We start from the raw sequence: 17,306 nt of genomic DNA, 5'->3' as shown, positions 1-17,306 counted from the left end.
TGTTTACAAGCAGAAGCCATGTCTTATTTTCTGCCTTGCTTATAACAAGTACAAACGCAAATGGATCCATGCACTTTGTAATCACCTCGACATCAGGAGACACATCGAGGCCCTACGAGTGCTGAAGGGTGACACGCCTCTTCATACAGTGCTCACCCTAAGTTAATATCTATTTGTAGTTGCTTGGCATGGAAAGAAAAATGCCTAAGACTTTAAACCTTGAAGCTATGGGTGTTTGAGGAACAGAATGTGGCACACTAGACATATCCGCTTCCTCCTCAAGCTCATCTAGGTTAAGAATGATCTGCTTAGCCTATTAAATAACTTTGCTAACCTTAGGCGAAGGCTTTCTCCCCATACATAAGATTCGTTTTTAATAGAAGTTTAATAAAAACCTAAATAGGATGCACTTTATAAATTTGCCAGTACATAACTTGTATACCTATTTATTCTCCTACAATTAGCTTCTTGGAAGCTAGCATAGGATCGCACCAGAGAGACGTTTGTGCAAGGTGTGTTGTTTCTAATGATCTTTATCTGATTTACAGGAAAACACATAGTAGTTATAGTTACTCCAATTAATAGCTCCTGCAAACAATGTATTATATGTGTTAAAAAGAAACATATTATTGTAGCAACTTTATGACTCAAGCTATGTAATGATCAATCTGCTCTAAGGTACGTGCTAATACTTTTGAGCAGGTCCAACCAAGAATTGTGTGCTAGTCACCCTTCAGTAGACCAGTCCTTGGAGGAAGAGTGGAGCCTGATAATGATTTTGTTATTGCTATCTTTGCACATGTACTCTACCTAGGATGAAATCAGATTTTAATTTTCCAACTCAAGTATGACTGTATTTGTTTTTATAAAAATGTATGTGTATGTTTTATGATGTGTGAATTCTGAAATAAACATTTTCTACTAGTATATGATATTACATAGAATAAAAATTAGGCACATTAGTTTCAGCTAGAACCCTGCGTGGTAGGATCCTGACATGCAGAAGAGGATTACCAAGCTATCCCGATGATTAGCAGATGCCCGGGTGTCATGGACATTAATAAACCATGAAAGGCTCTGGAATGAATCAAAAGCAGTGCCATAACTGCCCTTAGGTGGATACTGAACAGTAGCAGTGATAAAGGTTGGTCTTGGGGAAGCTCAAAAACAGAAGGAGGCAGGAAGAAAAGTAACTAGCGACAGTTTAGCAGAGACCAACACCATCCCACCACATCCATCAACACCACAAACACCATAGTAATAAGTTTAATATGATCCACTCTCTCAAAGGCCGCATAAAGCCAGGAGGTTTAGCTTGCTAAGTGTCTTTTATCTGCGATCCTTGGTGTCAGAAAAAAACAGCAGTAATGTCTATATACAATTCGTGATAAGGCGAAAGCAGTGAACACAAATTACGATGGCAGTTGGTGCTCATTTGGGGAGGACAGGTAGGCCAAATGCCAATATCTGGGTAATATAATTGTCACTCCTAAGCCCCTGTTCCAACCAGACCAGAGGTCAGCAATGTTTGTGTAATAAGGCTACTTATTTTCAAATAAAATAACTTCGATCTACTAGTACTCTTGGTGTTGTACTAGTGACCATATCAGACAAGATTAAATTAGTGGCCACTCCATACAACTTTGTCATCACCTCAGTACATTAGGCTGAGTTAGCAACAGTAATGTAAAAACAGTCTTTATCAACTTGGAATGGGAGATGTCCTTTAGGATGAAGCTGCAATCAGCTGTGCCTTCACAGCACCGGCAACAGAATGAATACGTCTTTAGCACGCATTCATTCTGCACGCAAGTCATTACAATGACTTGCTTTAGGGTGGCGCAATGGTGGAGTGGTGTTGGAATTAAGGTCCAGCACCTTCCCTACTGTTGCGCAGACTGGAGTTGGAATAGTAAATTAAACTATTCCAATATCCAGCACCCCCTATGCCGAGTCGTTAAAATGACTTGCGTGCAGAACAAATCCATGCTAAAGACGCATTCGTTCAAATGAAGGAGTTCCTAAAGCATGAGTGAAAAAAGCATGCGGAACTCCATCATACATTCGACGAATACATAGTTAATACACAACACGATTAATATATAACAGAAACAGATGCAATGCCCCAGCCACCAAAGCAGTATGGAGTAATAAGCAGTGGCGGTGCGTCCATTGGAGGCGTTCGGGCTTTGCCCCACCACCCACGGCCCCATCTAGAAAGCGTTCTACTGACGCTAATTCCAGCAATCAGGACTCCTGATTGGAATTAAATTAGCGTCAGAACTCGAAGTAGAACGAGGAATGCTGAAGGGGGTGGGGCTGCGGCAGCACTCAGGGTGAGTGACTGACAGCGCAATAGTGCGCATGTTCGTTTTTGGGCTGGTCATTTTTAAGATCAGCCCGAACATGCGCACTAAGCCTTCACCTTAGGAGAGCAAGTGTTGCTTCATTCGCAACCCCCAGTCTCCTAATGGGCAGGGAGTGACCCTGCTCCAGGCCAATCCTGGCGCTGATGGACTCTGGAGCAGCGTCTGGATTGGCTGAGAGCCCGAGAGGGTTTGCCAGCCAGTAGCCACTCACGCAGAAGAAGACGACACGACGGTGAAGGCGCCAAACGCGGACCCCGGCCCAGAAGCAGACAGCAGAGGCGGCGGACCCGGTCAGGTAAGTTTAAGCTTCTTTTTTTATTTTGAACCCCCGTGGCCCCCCCATCCGAGGCCCCCCACCCCTGCGCGAGACCCCCCTGCGAATATTGCGAGCCGCGACTGGTGCGACCTATAAATACGCCTGTATGATTTTGTGCGGGTTATCGTGTGCATGGTTATTTTCACTTGCTCACGAGTGTGTGCTTATCGATTGAGGTTTTCATAGAAGGCTTGGTGAACAGATGCTTTTAAGAATGGACTAGTTGATTCCGTAGGTGTCATGGGATAGGTCACGATAGATCGTGATGAACGTGGGCGTGGGGTATAAATGCATTAATATAATGGCACTAACATGAGTATTTCCTATTTTGGCATGCATGTAGTCAGAAAGGGAGTGCTAAAACGGTGCACAATGCCATTTTCACTTCTTGAGAGAATGTCGAATTTATGTCGCCTTTTGAAACACACACGTCTAAATGATGTGATACGTGTGATAGTGAACCGCTGGCTAGCGTATTTCACTTCTAGTTGCTTTGTATGTTAATTGCAGCTTTGTATGTATCTTTCGATCTGTTGAAGTGCACCTTCCAGTCAGAAGGAATCCTGAGAAAAGAAAAGTGTTTGTGTTGCATGTTTTATTTATTTAATCTGCTCAGTACACAAGATAAACACGACGCGGGAAAGGGACATGCGTGTCAATAAAATGTGTATTAGCCATAGACTCGTGGGGATCTTGCAGACCTGCTTTTCCCACAGCACTCGTTCTGGTGTTACCTGGTGCAAGCACTAGTGCGCTGTCATGGCCCCTGATGAGCCACTGTTTGAAATAACAAGGTCGGCGAGCTAAAAGGCATCAAACACCCCCGAAAACTGCAGGTTGAAAAACAAGCTGAGGCTTTTCATTGTGAGGTGTGAGAAACCCATGGGAGAGAGCTCATGATCTCCAGAGGCAGGGAGGCCTCAGGGGTGAGATCAGATGGTGGGGAGAGCACTGCCACAGCTCTCTTTTCCTCTCTGCCCCATCTCTGTTAATGGTGCCTGTTTGTAGGAGGCGGACACCCCTTGTTTGTGCTGGGGCTTCAAGGGATCTGTAATACAATATTTGCACATGAGAATAATGTCAGGGCAGCAGTCCTGCCACACTCCTTACACAGTGCCCCCAAAAACAGGACCTGTTAATGCGGCACATTTACAGGAGGAGGACACCCTTGTTTATATGCAGTGGGGATGGGGTCCCAGAGGGCAGCAGGGGACGTGCATGTTCTGATGAGAGGGCTGGTCTGGGCTGAAACCTCTGCCTGCGCTGTGATTACTACAGGCTCACATGGAAAAGGCTTAGATGATAATTTTAACTATCACTGGCCTTCCTCAAGATATACAGTGAGTGTGATTAAACATTCAGTAACATGAAAGAGCGCAGCGACAGACCAGACACGTATAGACTGTTGCCACTTGCTTACTGCCTTGAGCCTGCGAGACTTGGCCTGGACGAAAAGCAAAATTAGTTGCTAACTGTGAATAGAGAAAACAATGAAAGAGCGCCTGTCTTGCCGGTTATAAAGATGCATGTCTTATCAATTTAATGCTGTTTGCGCGTCGTATTCTGATCATGGCCCACACAAAAATTCAAGTGAACGCGCCACCTGTTAATGAAATAAGTATGCTCAGTGATCGATACGTGCAGCGAGGCAATTAAGGTAAAGGAAACATAACCTTGAGAGCAGCGACTAAGATCTTTAATTTCCAGCTGTTCAGGTTTCTATTACAACATGTCCACTACAGTTTATCCCACCTAAGATTACAATTGGTAAGTGATTAGACGCGACAACATACTAAAAGAAGAGGTCAATATTTATAAATGTCTTGCTTCTACCCCCACTGTAATAACATGACTGGAGGAACCGGCTTTTTCTTTATCAAAGCAACGACCTCTAAAAAATATTGTTTCACATCAATTGACGTAAATACCACACTCCTTTATATTTTTTTAATGTCAAATATAAAGGGACAATATTCCTTCTCTACCCTTTCTATACGATGTTTTCCATTTTTCCGAGATAACATGGTCTTTGAAAATAAAAAAGATCCACAAACAATACCCATAAAAAGGTGATAGGGCTATGGGTTTCTACACATTGGTTTATAAAGATCTGACACTGCTATTAAGGTATAATGGACAGGATAACAGGTGGCACGTGCCAGGTTCACCTCATCTTTGCCACGTAATGATTGCTTTGCAAGTATAGGCCAAGAGGTCCATCTCAAACTAAAGATGTTTCCCTGAAGCACGATTGGTTGTCCCTGGGTATGCACTGCTCTTGTGGTTTGATGATCACATTGCATACCCTGACAGTTTGCACTGGCACTGTGGCCCTTTTCACGTGACATTAAACAAAAAGGCGTTTCTGGGAAGCATTTGCTTACATCACGTGGACACAGGTGTGCTGACACCAACATTGCGCATATGCATGAGGAAATAGCATAGTGAGCAGCAGCTGACACTGCCTGCCTACTGGTGCAATGCTACTGTCTACACCTGATTTATGGCACAGTGCAAAGAACACTGCGACAGTGGCAGGCACATCAACCTGTTTTGTTACTTGCAGTTTGTAAGTTAAAATCCTAAAACATACAACAGTGAGCTATTAACTGTCATCTAAGAGCTGCATGTACACTGCATTAATGTAATAACTGCACTTTCACAATTGCTTTATTAACCTTCCTGCTTTCTCAAATTTGCTTGAAAATGTATCATTTTTCCACTCTTTTTTCAAAATTTTCCCGGGGGAGAACCCCTGCGAACCCCCGTTAGGTTGTTTGGGCTTGCTCCCTACGCTCGCTCACTACGGTGTAGTATGACCAGCATTTTACGCCACACCACTTTCAAATGTCACCATCCGCCACTGGTAATAAGTATCCCCAACAACAAATGATTTACCACTCAAATATCAGCTTTAAATACATTTTTGAAATTCAACTATTTTTCTCCAAAGAATAGCTTATGAGTCCTAAAAACACATACATTTTCGTCTTGAATACTCGCTTTTCAAATTTGGTACACATATATTAATTCAACTAAGCAAAAGGCGCTCATATAGTAGTCTGGGCTGCACAGAGGAGAACTACTTACAGTTAGCTGGAGTGCTACCAGTAGCTCACAAGCTACTCGTTGGAGAAGCGTGCTTTACACTGTCCAACAAATGTACACTGAGATTAGACGTTCAAGTAGACTGTACAACTATACCACTACCAAACTGAAAGAGCTGTGAGGACATTTTAAGAAGCCGTAAATATAGCATGGATTAATAATTCAGGTAGCTCCATATACAAAAACCATAAAATAAACTATACTAGCGCTATACTTCCATTCTAGATGATCACCAATAGAGCAAAGATGGCATTCAATACAAAATATGCAGTCTGTGATCAACAAGAAAAATACCCACATCACTACCTTTAATTGTATATCCGCAGAGGCCAGCTTCTTTGCTTCGGTTTCTGCGCGTAGCTGTTGATAGTCAACAGGTCTATACTTCCGGCTGTGCAAGCCATTCTTCATATGAACCACCAGTTCATCTATTTTGCATCCAAAGGAGAAAAAAAGAGTTAATGTACATGGAACATTTACAATATTAAAATTCATATTACAATTTCATCACCATGAAGATTGCATTTAGTAGGTGAAAGTCCACCTTCTTTTGATCATCATTTTCCTAGAGAGTTATTACCACACAGCCTTGGCAAATAGGAAAGGAACACATCTTCTTTGATGTGGTGAAGGAAGAAGCAATACAAGCAAGCATACATAGCATGCACTAGGCCCCCATCCTAGACTTCTAGCAGGTGATTTCACTCCAGAACTGAGGCAATGCACAAGCTGAGGACAGAAGAATTATTCACCTTAAGTTATTCTGACGAAAAGCTTTCATTAATGTCCTAATCCACAAAAGTCGCACAATAAATGAAAAGGAAGCTTAGGGAGGTATGTACCCGACTGCTGGCATCAGTGTGCATTCTGAAGAGACAGGCTCTATTTCCAACCACTTAAAAAAATGTTTCATCCAGTTTCTTTTCTTTCTTGAATAACGTACCATAAAAAGGCCAAACACATCTCCACTGCCATAGACACAGTTTGTTTTCGTGTTAAGAAGTAATAGGTGTAAATCCATGTGATTACTGAGAAAATGTATTTCACAACTGCATTCTTCTGTTTAGTTACAACAGTGCCTTGCCTCTTGTACAAAATGAATGGACTGTCTCAGAGTAGCAACAATTTAAACACATGACAGAATGGGATGTAAAAAATAAAGACTCTAAACTGCCTAGTCACTTAATGTGGAATAACAGTTAATAATCACATGGCTTGCCTCACTTTCACTTTTCTCTGCAAGTGATGTTCTCAAAATGCAACGTTCCACCTTTCAGCGTTGCGCCATCGCCAACCTGAGGTTCTCTCAACACTGAAGCCTGATGTCACAATCCACAATACATGGAGAAAGGCAGAAAAAAGTAGATTGAGGATGGGGACCATGGTTTTCTATGTTTTGTTTACTAATGAGCAACTATACTACTATCTAGTTTAAAAACATTTTTTAAACTAATTACTTAGATAAGGTTATTCTGCTTTTAAGGAAACAGAGAATTTCTTCTGCCTTTATTTTTTAAATCATAGGTAATTGATGGAAAAGTGCCTTTCACTATTTATGTGGGCTGCTATGCCTCCAAAATGAAAAAATGCTTCTGTGAATTACCCAAACAGCAAAAGTACCCACTCTAGGAAAGCTGGCACAATCCTATCTCGTCTCCATTTCTGCCTTGCTTGCAGGAGCTGGACAAAGTGTTTAGACTCTGGCAAGTAAACTAGAGTCCCCACAAACCATTCAAAGAATCTTTTGCTACTGCTATAAACCATTGTAAGAAAAAAAAATAGCCCAGTGTGCACTCAACACAGAATGGGGCCTTCTCAAAGCAGGGTGTAGCATGGCTAACATACTGGAAGCTAGGAATCAATTTGTTCTCTTGGCAGAATGAAACACATGGGCCAAGCTTCTATACGTTTATTTCTTTGCCGCAATACGTTAGAGGGTGTCATTATTTTCAGATTTATTTCTCTAGGACTGTCATTTCTCTCAATTAAATCAAGAGTAATAATTTTAACACATGACAAAATAGTGCTATCTACTGGTAACGAGACCAGCACTTGCAAAAACCTGAGCAAGATGGTACTAGTGTGAGCTCACCCCTTCCAGCCACCACACCGTGCCGGATATCGGAAATTCACTACTCTTACCTGACTCGTGATGCTGGTGTCCTGCTTGTGCAGAGTGAGGTATCGAACGCCGTGTGGAGGTCGAGCGACAGTTCGGTCTGCTGCTTGGATCACAGGAGAAGCCGCGGGTCATTCAGCAGCGTGTGCCCCGTTTGATCCAGGTGCCTGTTTTCCTGGCAGTGTGATTTCAGCCGTATTGAAGGCGGCGCTCCAGTGCAGTGTCAAACAGCTGCCGACCCGAGGAGCGAGGAGCGCTAAAGTGAAGGCTGCTCTGGTCAGCGCAGCTCAGGGAGACGCCGAGAGGACAGATACTTCCCCCAAAGGTAGAAGGGAAACTGGGGGCCCGAAGAAGACGGCGGGGAGACTAGGGGGCGGAGGAAGTATGAAGGAGGGCGCTGGTGCAGATTCAGGTCTTTTGCCCTCTATTACCAAACACTTCCAATTAAGGTGCCTACTCCCCTGACTGCCTCTATAACAGCGACATTGGCGGATGAGAGCCTAATACAATCGGGTGATCCTCAGACTGCTGCTGGTATTTTTGCTTAAACCAGGGGGGGGTTGCTTAACGGATAGAGCTCAACCCAGCAACCAGGGTGGTCCTAAAAATTGTAATGAAGACATAGACTCTTTCCCGGTGCCTCCCTTGGAAGCTAATAGCCTTAATGTTGAGCTTGGGCTGACAATCCTGCCAGTGCCTGGTTCTTCTGTCTCTGCCCCTGCTCCTCCAACAACAACGAGTCTGACCCCTCCTTTAATACTGGAACTGTTCAGCGGCAGAAAAAAACATGTAATTAGGCTGAAAGACGTAGTCAGCTTAGATGGGATTACTCGGATTCTCAGTTGGTTTTTCCTCTGGGTGACGAAACAGCCAAAAATATACCCTGTGAGAGTGCTGAAACAGGACCGACACACACAGCAGAACCCTCTTTAACCTCCATATTGACTTCCATAAAGCAATTTCAAGACGAGGTACACTCTGACAGCCGCCTCGCCAAAGGGGCCACCAAAAAACTGCAGTGATCATGGTGGAAGGCTGCAAAGAAAATTTAGAAGTTGAAGTGACCTCCCTAAATGTACAGGGTACTTCTTAAGCTGCATGCCTGAGCGACATGATGTAAAAACTGGAGGAACAGGAAAATCAACAACGCCGAAATAATCTACGCCTTTTGGGGATCCGTGAAGGGGTAGAGGGGGATGACCCAAGACGATATATTGTTAAACTTTTGCGAGACACTTTTCCGGATTGGGCTAACTGGAACTGGGACCACGAGCTTCAGAGGGTACACCGTTTCCCTTTCAATCGAAAGTTACAGCGGGATGGCAGCAGCTTTAGTGATGAAAAACCCTTCTTTGTTTTTTTTGGGGAACTTTCTCCTTAGACAGTTGGTTTATGACCAGGATTGCCCGAACTCCCTGAAGGGGTCAAATGGAGTGCTGTTTTTCAAAAAACCTGACTTTTGTCATGCGACAGTGGAGCGGAGGTGGCAACTTCGCCAACTTATAGCTCCTTTCCAGCAACATGGTGCCCAGGTGTTGTTAATGAACCCAGCAAGACTAAAAGTGATCATAAATGGGTCTTCGCAGATCTTTTTGTCAAAGATTAAAGCCGGGGAATTCTTGAAAGAAATCAAAGGGAAGAAGGGGCTGAGTTAAGCTGCATTACGTGCCTTACTCTCTGATTAAGGTCATTTTCTTAACATTCCTCTGTCACTTTATTATCTGTAGTCTATAATGCTGTAGCTACTGTCTGTCACAAATGAGCAGTGATAAAAGGGTACCAGCAGGCTTGTTCGAACTGGGAAGGGCACCTCAGGCGGGGATTAAGCTATTTATTTTTTTGCTGTATTTTTCTTTTTTATTTCTGTTCCTTTTCTCAAGCTTGGTAGGCAAGCCCGGCATGGTGTGGTGGTGGGGGTTCACAGGAGATGACCACCACTCAGGGTTTCCCTGATTCCTCATTTTTTGGGGGAGCGGGGTAGGGGTGGGGAAGGGGATAACTATACAGTCATGGGAGGAATTATGATGTTTATTTATTTTCTCACAATTTGTGGCTTATGTGAAACTGGTTCCTGAAGGCAGGATGTAAAGGGGAGGGCAAATAAGGGAAGTGCTTGGGAAGGGAAAGGAGGAAAAAGAAAGGGGGAAAAAAGGGGGATAAAGAGGAGAAAAAAAGAATTCACGTTGAGAAAAATGGGGGGGGGGGACTATTTTTTTTCCTTACCTAGATTTAGTTACTCTCAAAAGAATAATGAGCTGCAGGATCAGAATGGTTTGTTTTTCAATTTTGGGTTAAAGGGGTGGTTATGCTCTCTATCTCAATGCACACGAGGGATGCCTAGTCACGTTCAACTGGCTCAGATCCCGATAAGAATACAATGAGTAATCTTAGAATAGTTTCTGTAAACATCTGTGGCTTGAATGACGCCATGAAGAGACAAAAGTTTGCACAGGGGCTACGTTTGTTGGAGGCCGACATTGTCTGTCTCCAAGAAACGCATATCGAGGGAGAGCAGAGACATCTATTGGACTCACTGGGGTATAACGTCATTGGGGGAACTTCCCAAGGGGCACGTGTGAAAGGAGTAGCGATTATGGCTCAAAAAAAGCATTCATTGAAAATCTTCTGAGTAAAATCTGACCCCCTCTGGAGATGGGTTATAGCTGAATGTTGCTTACCTCTTAAATCTGCTTTTACAATATGCTCCATCTATGGGAGCAATTCGGACAACCTTGGGGTAATAGATTGGCTCACAGTAGAACTGGCTCACTGGCCGCTTCCAATTATTGTCTGTGGCGATTTTAACATCAATCTGCCCAGTAATTGGAGGGCCAGGGGCCAGTGGAATTATAGGGGACGGAAACCTAAAGTATACCAAGCCATGTTAAATTTAATGCATACTCATTGACTGGATGATGTATGGGCTAATTTAAAATCTAACCAAGAGGGTTTCACCTACTTTTCAGCCCCTTATCTATCTCTTGCAAGGCTGGACTACTTTCTGATCTCTTCCTCACTGATGCGTGACTGCTCCATTGACACTGCTCTGCGATTCATGTCAGATCATAATCCCCTCATACTAAACATTGAGGGGCTGGGTTCTAGAGGAGAAGTTTCTAACTGGAGCTTTGAAAAGGCACTGCTGTATGACGAAGGATATAGATCATACATGTGAGGCTGGATCCAAGAGTTCCTCCAGTTTAATACTGGGACAGCCTCAACTGCAATGGTGTGGGATACCCTAAAAGCAGGTATTCGAGGAGAGACGTTGCGGTTTTCTGTTAGGAAAAATAAGAAAGAGAAAAAATGATTTTAGACTTACAAGAGAAAATGAAAAAAGCAGAAGAGAAGCTAATGCAAGTAGTTCAGATGGGGGCTGGCATTGAAGCTGCACAGATGGAGGTAGAAGCTGTTAAGGCCGAAATTGGGTCTATTTTCTCAGAAAGAACAGCCACAAAATGGGTATCAGCCCGTGAGAAAATATACGAAGGCGGCAAACTCATAGGCCACCCGCTGGCAATTAGGACCAGACTACAGGTTTCTAATAATGCAATACTCTCGATCCAAACTGCAAATGGAGTGATAACTGATGACCAGTTCAAGATACAGAGGGCATTTCGAGAATTTTATAACAACCTCTATACTGAAGAGAATAACTGGCCCTTGGACTTGAGAGATAGGGAGATTTCCAATTATCTTAATGATATATCACTATCTCAACTTAGGGGTCTATTATGATGTCGAGCGGATCGCCACCACCCGCATGGCGGTGGCGATCCGCCCGACATGATCCCCCGCCCACCTCCCATTTCCCCCCCACGGCAGATGGGAAGACCGTCCATCGCTTTTCCACCCGGTTGACGAGTCAACTGGGCGGAAAAGAGTTGAATATGGTGGTGGTGTCTGCTAGACAACGCCATCCATATCACAATGGGTGTGGGAGGCAGCCTTTCCGTGGCGGCGTTGCCACCACCGAAAGGCATGCAGATTTTGCAGTTAGGGCCCGTTGCGGGCCCACAGGATGTTGGGGGGGGAACATGGGGGGTACCTATGGTACCTCCCTGCATTGGCACGGACAAAGTGGCAGGCACCGCGCGTTGCCTGTCACCTTGTGCATGCCAATGCACGATGTGCATTGCCAGCATTGTGGCAGGCGGTGCTGTTAGCACCGCCCGCCACAATGCTGGGAATAGAGGATGCCACCGCCACGGTGGCGGTGGCATCCTAATTGCCGGTGCGGGACCGCCGCACCACTGGCGGCTGGTCGCAGCACCGCTAGGGTGGCAGGCAGACAAAAGTCTACCCGCCATCCTTATAGGCTCCTTAGTGAGGAAGATTACACTCAATTGAAGAATCCTCCAACTTGGGAAGAAATTGCTATAGCACTGGCAAGCTTGCCGGATGGCATAGCTGCTGGTGTCGATTGTATACCAGTCGAGTTTTATAAAAAGAAATCCCCTCAAATAAAAGAACTCTTCACAGATTTGATCATTTCTATTTTTAACGGAGCTTCTCCCCCTGCGTCTTGGTCTACAGCGAAGATTGTGATCTTCCCGAAAAAAGACAAATCACCTATAGAGATGGGATCATATAGGTCTATCACTCTAATTAATTGTGATTCTAAGGTATATTCTAAAATGTTCGCTTCTAGACTATCCACTAGGATTGAACCTCTTGTCTCAAAGTGGCAGCATGGGTTTATCCCTAAAATAAGTACCGTAGAACACATTCAGCACACCATCACTCTATTTGACGCAGCCTAAGTGTCTGGAGATCCGATCTCATTAATCTTACTTGATGTTGAAAAAGCGATCGATCGGGTCTCCTGGCAATATCTCTGGGGAGCTATGAGGTGGATGCATTTTGGTCCCATTGCAATTCAAGCTATTCAAGCTCTTTACCTAGATCCCGCAGCAAGAATCTCGATAAATGGGAAACTGACAGAGCCAATCAGAATATCATGGGGTCGAGGCAGGGTTGTCCTTGCTCCCCATTGCTTTTTGCCTGTTATATTGATCCCTTTATTAAGAAAAGAGAAATCAATCATGATATTCTGGCTGTGAGTCGGTTCGATACAGTAACCAAGCTCATGGCTTATGCCGATGATTTAGCCGTAGTGACTCCTGACCCGGAAACAGCTATTAAAGCTCTGGAATATGAGGCTCAAGAGTTTGGTAGAGTATCCGGTTATGCACTCAATGGGGAAAAAACGCAGATTATCCTAAATGAAGCAATAAAATGGGAAGACAGAAGGGTGGTACACAAAGCCAAGTACCTGGGGGTTACTATTGTTGCTGATATTGATTCCATTGTAACAGAAAATCTGACCCCGTTGGCTGCAGAAACAAAGAGGTCACTAAGCCGGAGCAATAATCTTCACTTGACCATAGTAGGGCGCTGCAATGTCTTGAAAATGGTTTTCTTTCCCAAACTGCTCTATTACTTTAGGGCTATCCCTCTAGAGTTTAACAAACTAATGCTGCAAACATTTGAGCAACTCTTCTCCCAATACATCTGGGCCTACTCTCAGCCTAGGAGGGCTTTTAAACTTCTTTCTCTTTCAAGGGATAGAGGGGGTTGGGCGCTCCCTAATTTAAGACTCTACTATTGGGCTACAGTACCGCAATACTGTGCAGAATTGCTACGGGAACATCCAGACACAGCTTCCTTGGGACTCCCATCTCCCTTTCTCTCTTACTTGGAGAGGAGGCACGTGGGTGTCTCTGGCGGCAACTTGAATTCAGCTACTATAAGCGGGTCAAATTCAAGACTCTGTTGAGTGCATACCGGGCATTTTCTAATGTACATAGACTCCTTGGGCTAGGTAGATTAAACTCCTACACTCCCATTAGCAACAATTCTAATTTACAAGCCATATTTGGGAAAACATATTTTCAGAACTGGTATAAGGCAGGAATTTCAACGCTCGGAGACTTACTTACTTTTGAAGATGACCGGCCATTTAGTGACCTTGAATCACAATTTAATTTGAGTAAAAATCAGGCTTTTAACTATATTGCTATAAAAAAAACTTCCTGTCCCGCAAGGCTGGTGGGCTGGCGGGGTTTGCAAAAATAGATCTGGTCAATAAGTTACAGGGCTCTGGTTTACCTCATATTGGGTATATTTACTCGGTGCCTAATAGCGGAATGACTGATGATTTGGACAAAATAGACAACAAATGGCAACAGAAACTAGCTGTACCTTGAAATACATTCAGTCTCGCTCTAAGATTTGCTCAGAGCAATTTGTTGTCTGCCAAGCTGCAGGCACAATTCTATAAGACTGGCTTTTTTTTTTATATATTCCACCTAGCAGAATTGCTAAATGGGGTACAGGTAAAGGAACACTCTGCCCTAGATGCTCGGAGTTTAGCGCCGACTCAGTTCACTTGTTCGCTACCTGCCTGAAACTAGAACCATTAATTGATAAAGTACAACAGTTTTTAAGTAGGATTTTAATACAAGACATCCAGATAACCCCAGCTATTATTTTGTTAGGTGTACAGGATATGATTAATAGAAAGAATGGGGGAGCACTAATATTTGTAACTATGACTATACTTAGGATAGGTATAGCTTCTGCCTGACTAGACCCAAATCCCCCTCTGTTCTCTCAATGGTTGGCCCGAATGGTAGCGACCTGCAATTTGGAAAAGGCCATTTATGCAAAGAGAGGCATACGGGCAAGGAAAAAAAGTTTAGAGAAGTCAGAAGAACACTTAAGGTTTATTATAATCTGTGATCGATATTGAGATGTCTTCTTGTTCTTCCTTTGTGTGTTTAAACCTTACCCAGGATTGGTTTCTTAATAGAATTTTTTTTTCTTCTATGTTGTTTCTTTAATCTGCACCACCTTTGCAAAAAATGTGCACAAATACTGTATCTAGCTGTCATGTGTTGGCTATATTAAGGCTACTCCTGGAAGAATTAATACTTATATCTGTGGATTTAAGTTTATTCAATGTTAATGATTATTGAACAAAGGAGACGGTGCTTCTGCTTTTCTTTTTTTTCTCCCACTTCTGTTATAATCTATTGTATTTATCTCCGAGGTGTGGGATGGGGTGGGGGTCTAGGTTGGTAATGAATTTCTCTACTTTGAATATAATCTTATGTACTGCAACTTAAAAAAAAACAAACTATTTTTAATTAGTCCATTTATCCGCTCCACATCCAACACCTAACTCTAGGCACATCAATCTTCCTCACACGACCTATCTGTTATGTATTCAAGCTCCAGCAAAACCACTTAATGGAGAAATCTCTTTTTTGTTTTTTACAAATGCCAATTTTTGTTAAGATATTTTGCAAAACACAATGTAAAGGTGTGTATTGAAAAGAAAATAACTCTTTTCAATCAGCTCACACATCCATTCCAAATCCACAAACTCCACAGGCATATCAGACCGCAAGCACAACAGCAAAAAACACTCAGATAATCAAACTACTACTTAGCTGATTTTGGGTTTATTGTCTCTTTGGGGAGAGATAGTAATTGTAGATCAGTAGTGGTTTTTATTGGGCTTCGATGGTAGAAACAATGGTGTTCTAAGACGTGCGGTCAAGTAAAAGGCCATCTTTCCACATTCAGATCATATTAGATTGAAGCTTTTGTGTAATTTCTCTAGAAACCTTCCCTACTTGCAACGATGTCTATACAGTGGTAAGTTTTGAGTTTGTGCCTCTGAAACCATTGCACAAGGTCAAGAGGTTTTTATTCCACTTTTTTGGTAAAGATTAAGGCAGCGAAAGTCATATTCCAATATTCAGACTTTCTTGTAAGAAGATTAACCAAGGCTGCAAAAATGCATTATACACAAACTATAGTATCACATGATGACAAAATTAGCATTCAAAGTGGTCTGTGCCCAAAGGGCATTTTGAGAAATTAAAAACGAAAACAAATAATGCTGCCATAATAAATGATGAACAGACAAATATTATGGCGAGTTCCATTTCTCACTCTCTCTTTTTATCGAACCCTCTATCTCGTTCTAAAACTTCAAGTTGGACCTTGACATCTGGTCAAGACGGGACAAGACAGTTTGAGTTTTTCAACATAAGTCAGCAGAATTGGAAGAAAGATAGTGCTGGAGGAAAAGTTAGCTTGAGGTATTGCCACCATCTTGAAGAGAGAAATACACCATCAGTGAGAGGCCATCATCTTCAGTTTTCCATCATCTGTTTAACTTAAAGGGTGTCAAGGTTTGATCTAACAAGATCAGTAAATCCCTGCTCAGCTAGTAGTTGTGCCTTGTTGCAAACATCCATCTTGAGTATATTTAGAATCTTCATGCTGGGATCACTAAACAAAACAATATTTATCCATGGGATGTATGGAATGTTTCCTTAAAACGTTCCTGAGGGATCCTTTTGATCTCTGCTGACAATATGCCTCCACATTCATGACAATGGCAAGTAAAATGAGGTAAACAGTACTATGGTCTTTTTCAAAAGACTGGAAATGTCTTTATCTTTCAAAACAATAGTACATTTTGGGGACTAAAAGTACTCTTATTGTTTATTGGCTATAGTAAAACAGGACACGGACTCTCACCCATGAGAGGATGGCATGCTTCACAACAGGGGCTGTTGACAGGGGTTGTTCCTCACCTGCAACAACATTGGGGATTTACCTAGCCTTAACTGGCTTTCACTGGTGTAGCAGAATTAACTACATGCATATATAATTGGGGGTGGGTGTGATAACAAATATTTAACGTATTTTATCAGAATGAAAAAATTATCAAACATCTACCAACAATTTTGGTACATCTAGAAAGGTTGCCACAATTCCTTGCTTGAGGTAGTTGATGGTGTGCAGTCAAAATATCGATTTTATTATATCGACCTACACTAATATCGAGTTTTTAATATCGTGGGGACAGAATATCGATGTCAAGAATATCGGTGACCAGAATATCGACCTTAAGTTAAGTAATATTGTTTTTTTTTAATATCGAAGTAAGTAATATCGAAGTAAGTAATATCGTTAGCAAAAATATAGTTATATATATCGATATTTATATTTGTGTAATTTATTTTAGTATGTATTTTATATGTATGTTTAACATTTTTTGTAATGTATTTTTTTATTCTTAGTTATATGTAATAAATGTTTAGAAATTAGTAATTTTTTTAAAGTAAATTTTGCGTTTTAGTATCAGAGCAGGTTGTGGGTTTATACGAAACAAACTACACGTCAGCCTTCAACAACTGTATTACAAGAATCAAGTCCACACATTGCCTCCATTTTTCGAACGGTATTAACATTGTACACCATGGTCTTACCATAGTGCAATATCCTGCAGGTCTCCTTTCTAGAATCTACATAAGAAAGTCACTTTCTTCAGTGTAAAAGACTTGGTCTATAAGGGCCCTGTAATTCATTA

At 42.5% G+C, this 17,306-nt stretch overlaps 1 protein-coding gene across 1 annotated transcript in view; it reads right to left on the bottom strand.

Moving 5' to 3' along the window:
* Positions 1-17,306, bottom strand: part of CCDC148 (coiled-coil domain containing 148) — an 871,149-nt gene that overhangs the window by 701,312 nt on the left and 152,531 nt on the right. The window contains exon 3 of the mRNA XM_085645511.1: positions 6,100-6,221. Coding sequence (XP_085501637.1) covers positions 6,100-6,221 — 122 coding nt within the window. The remainder of the gene's footprint in view (positions 1-6,099; positions 6,222-17,306) is intronic.

Source organism: Triturus cristatus, chromosome 3_1 (genome assembly GCF_964204655.1).
Source record: "Triturus cristatus chromosome 3_1, aTriCri1.1, whole genome shotgun sequence".
Classification (NCBI taxonomy): domain Eukaryota; kingdom Metazoa; phylum Chordata; class Amphibia; order Caudata; family Salamandridae; genus Triturus; species Triturus cristatus.
This window is presented reverse-complemented; position numbering and strand designations above follow the sequence as displayed.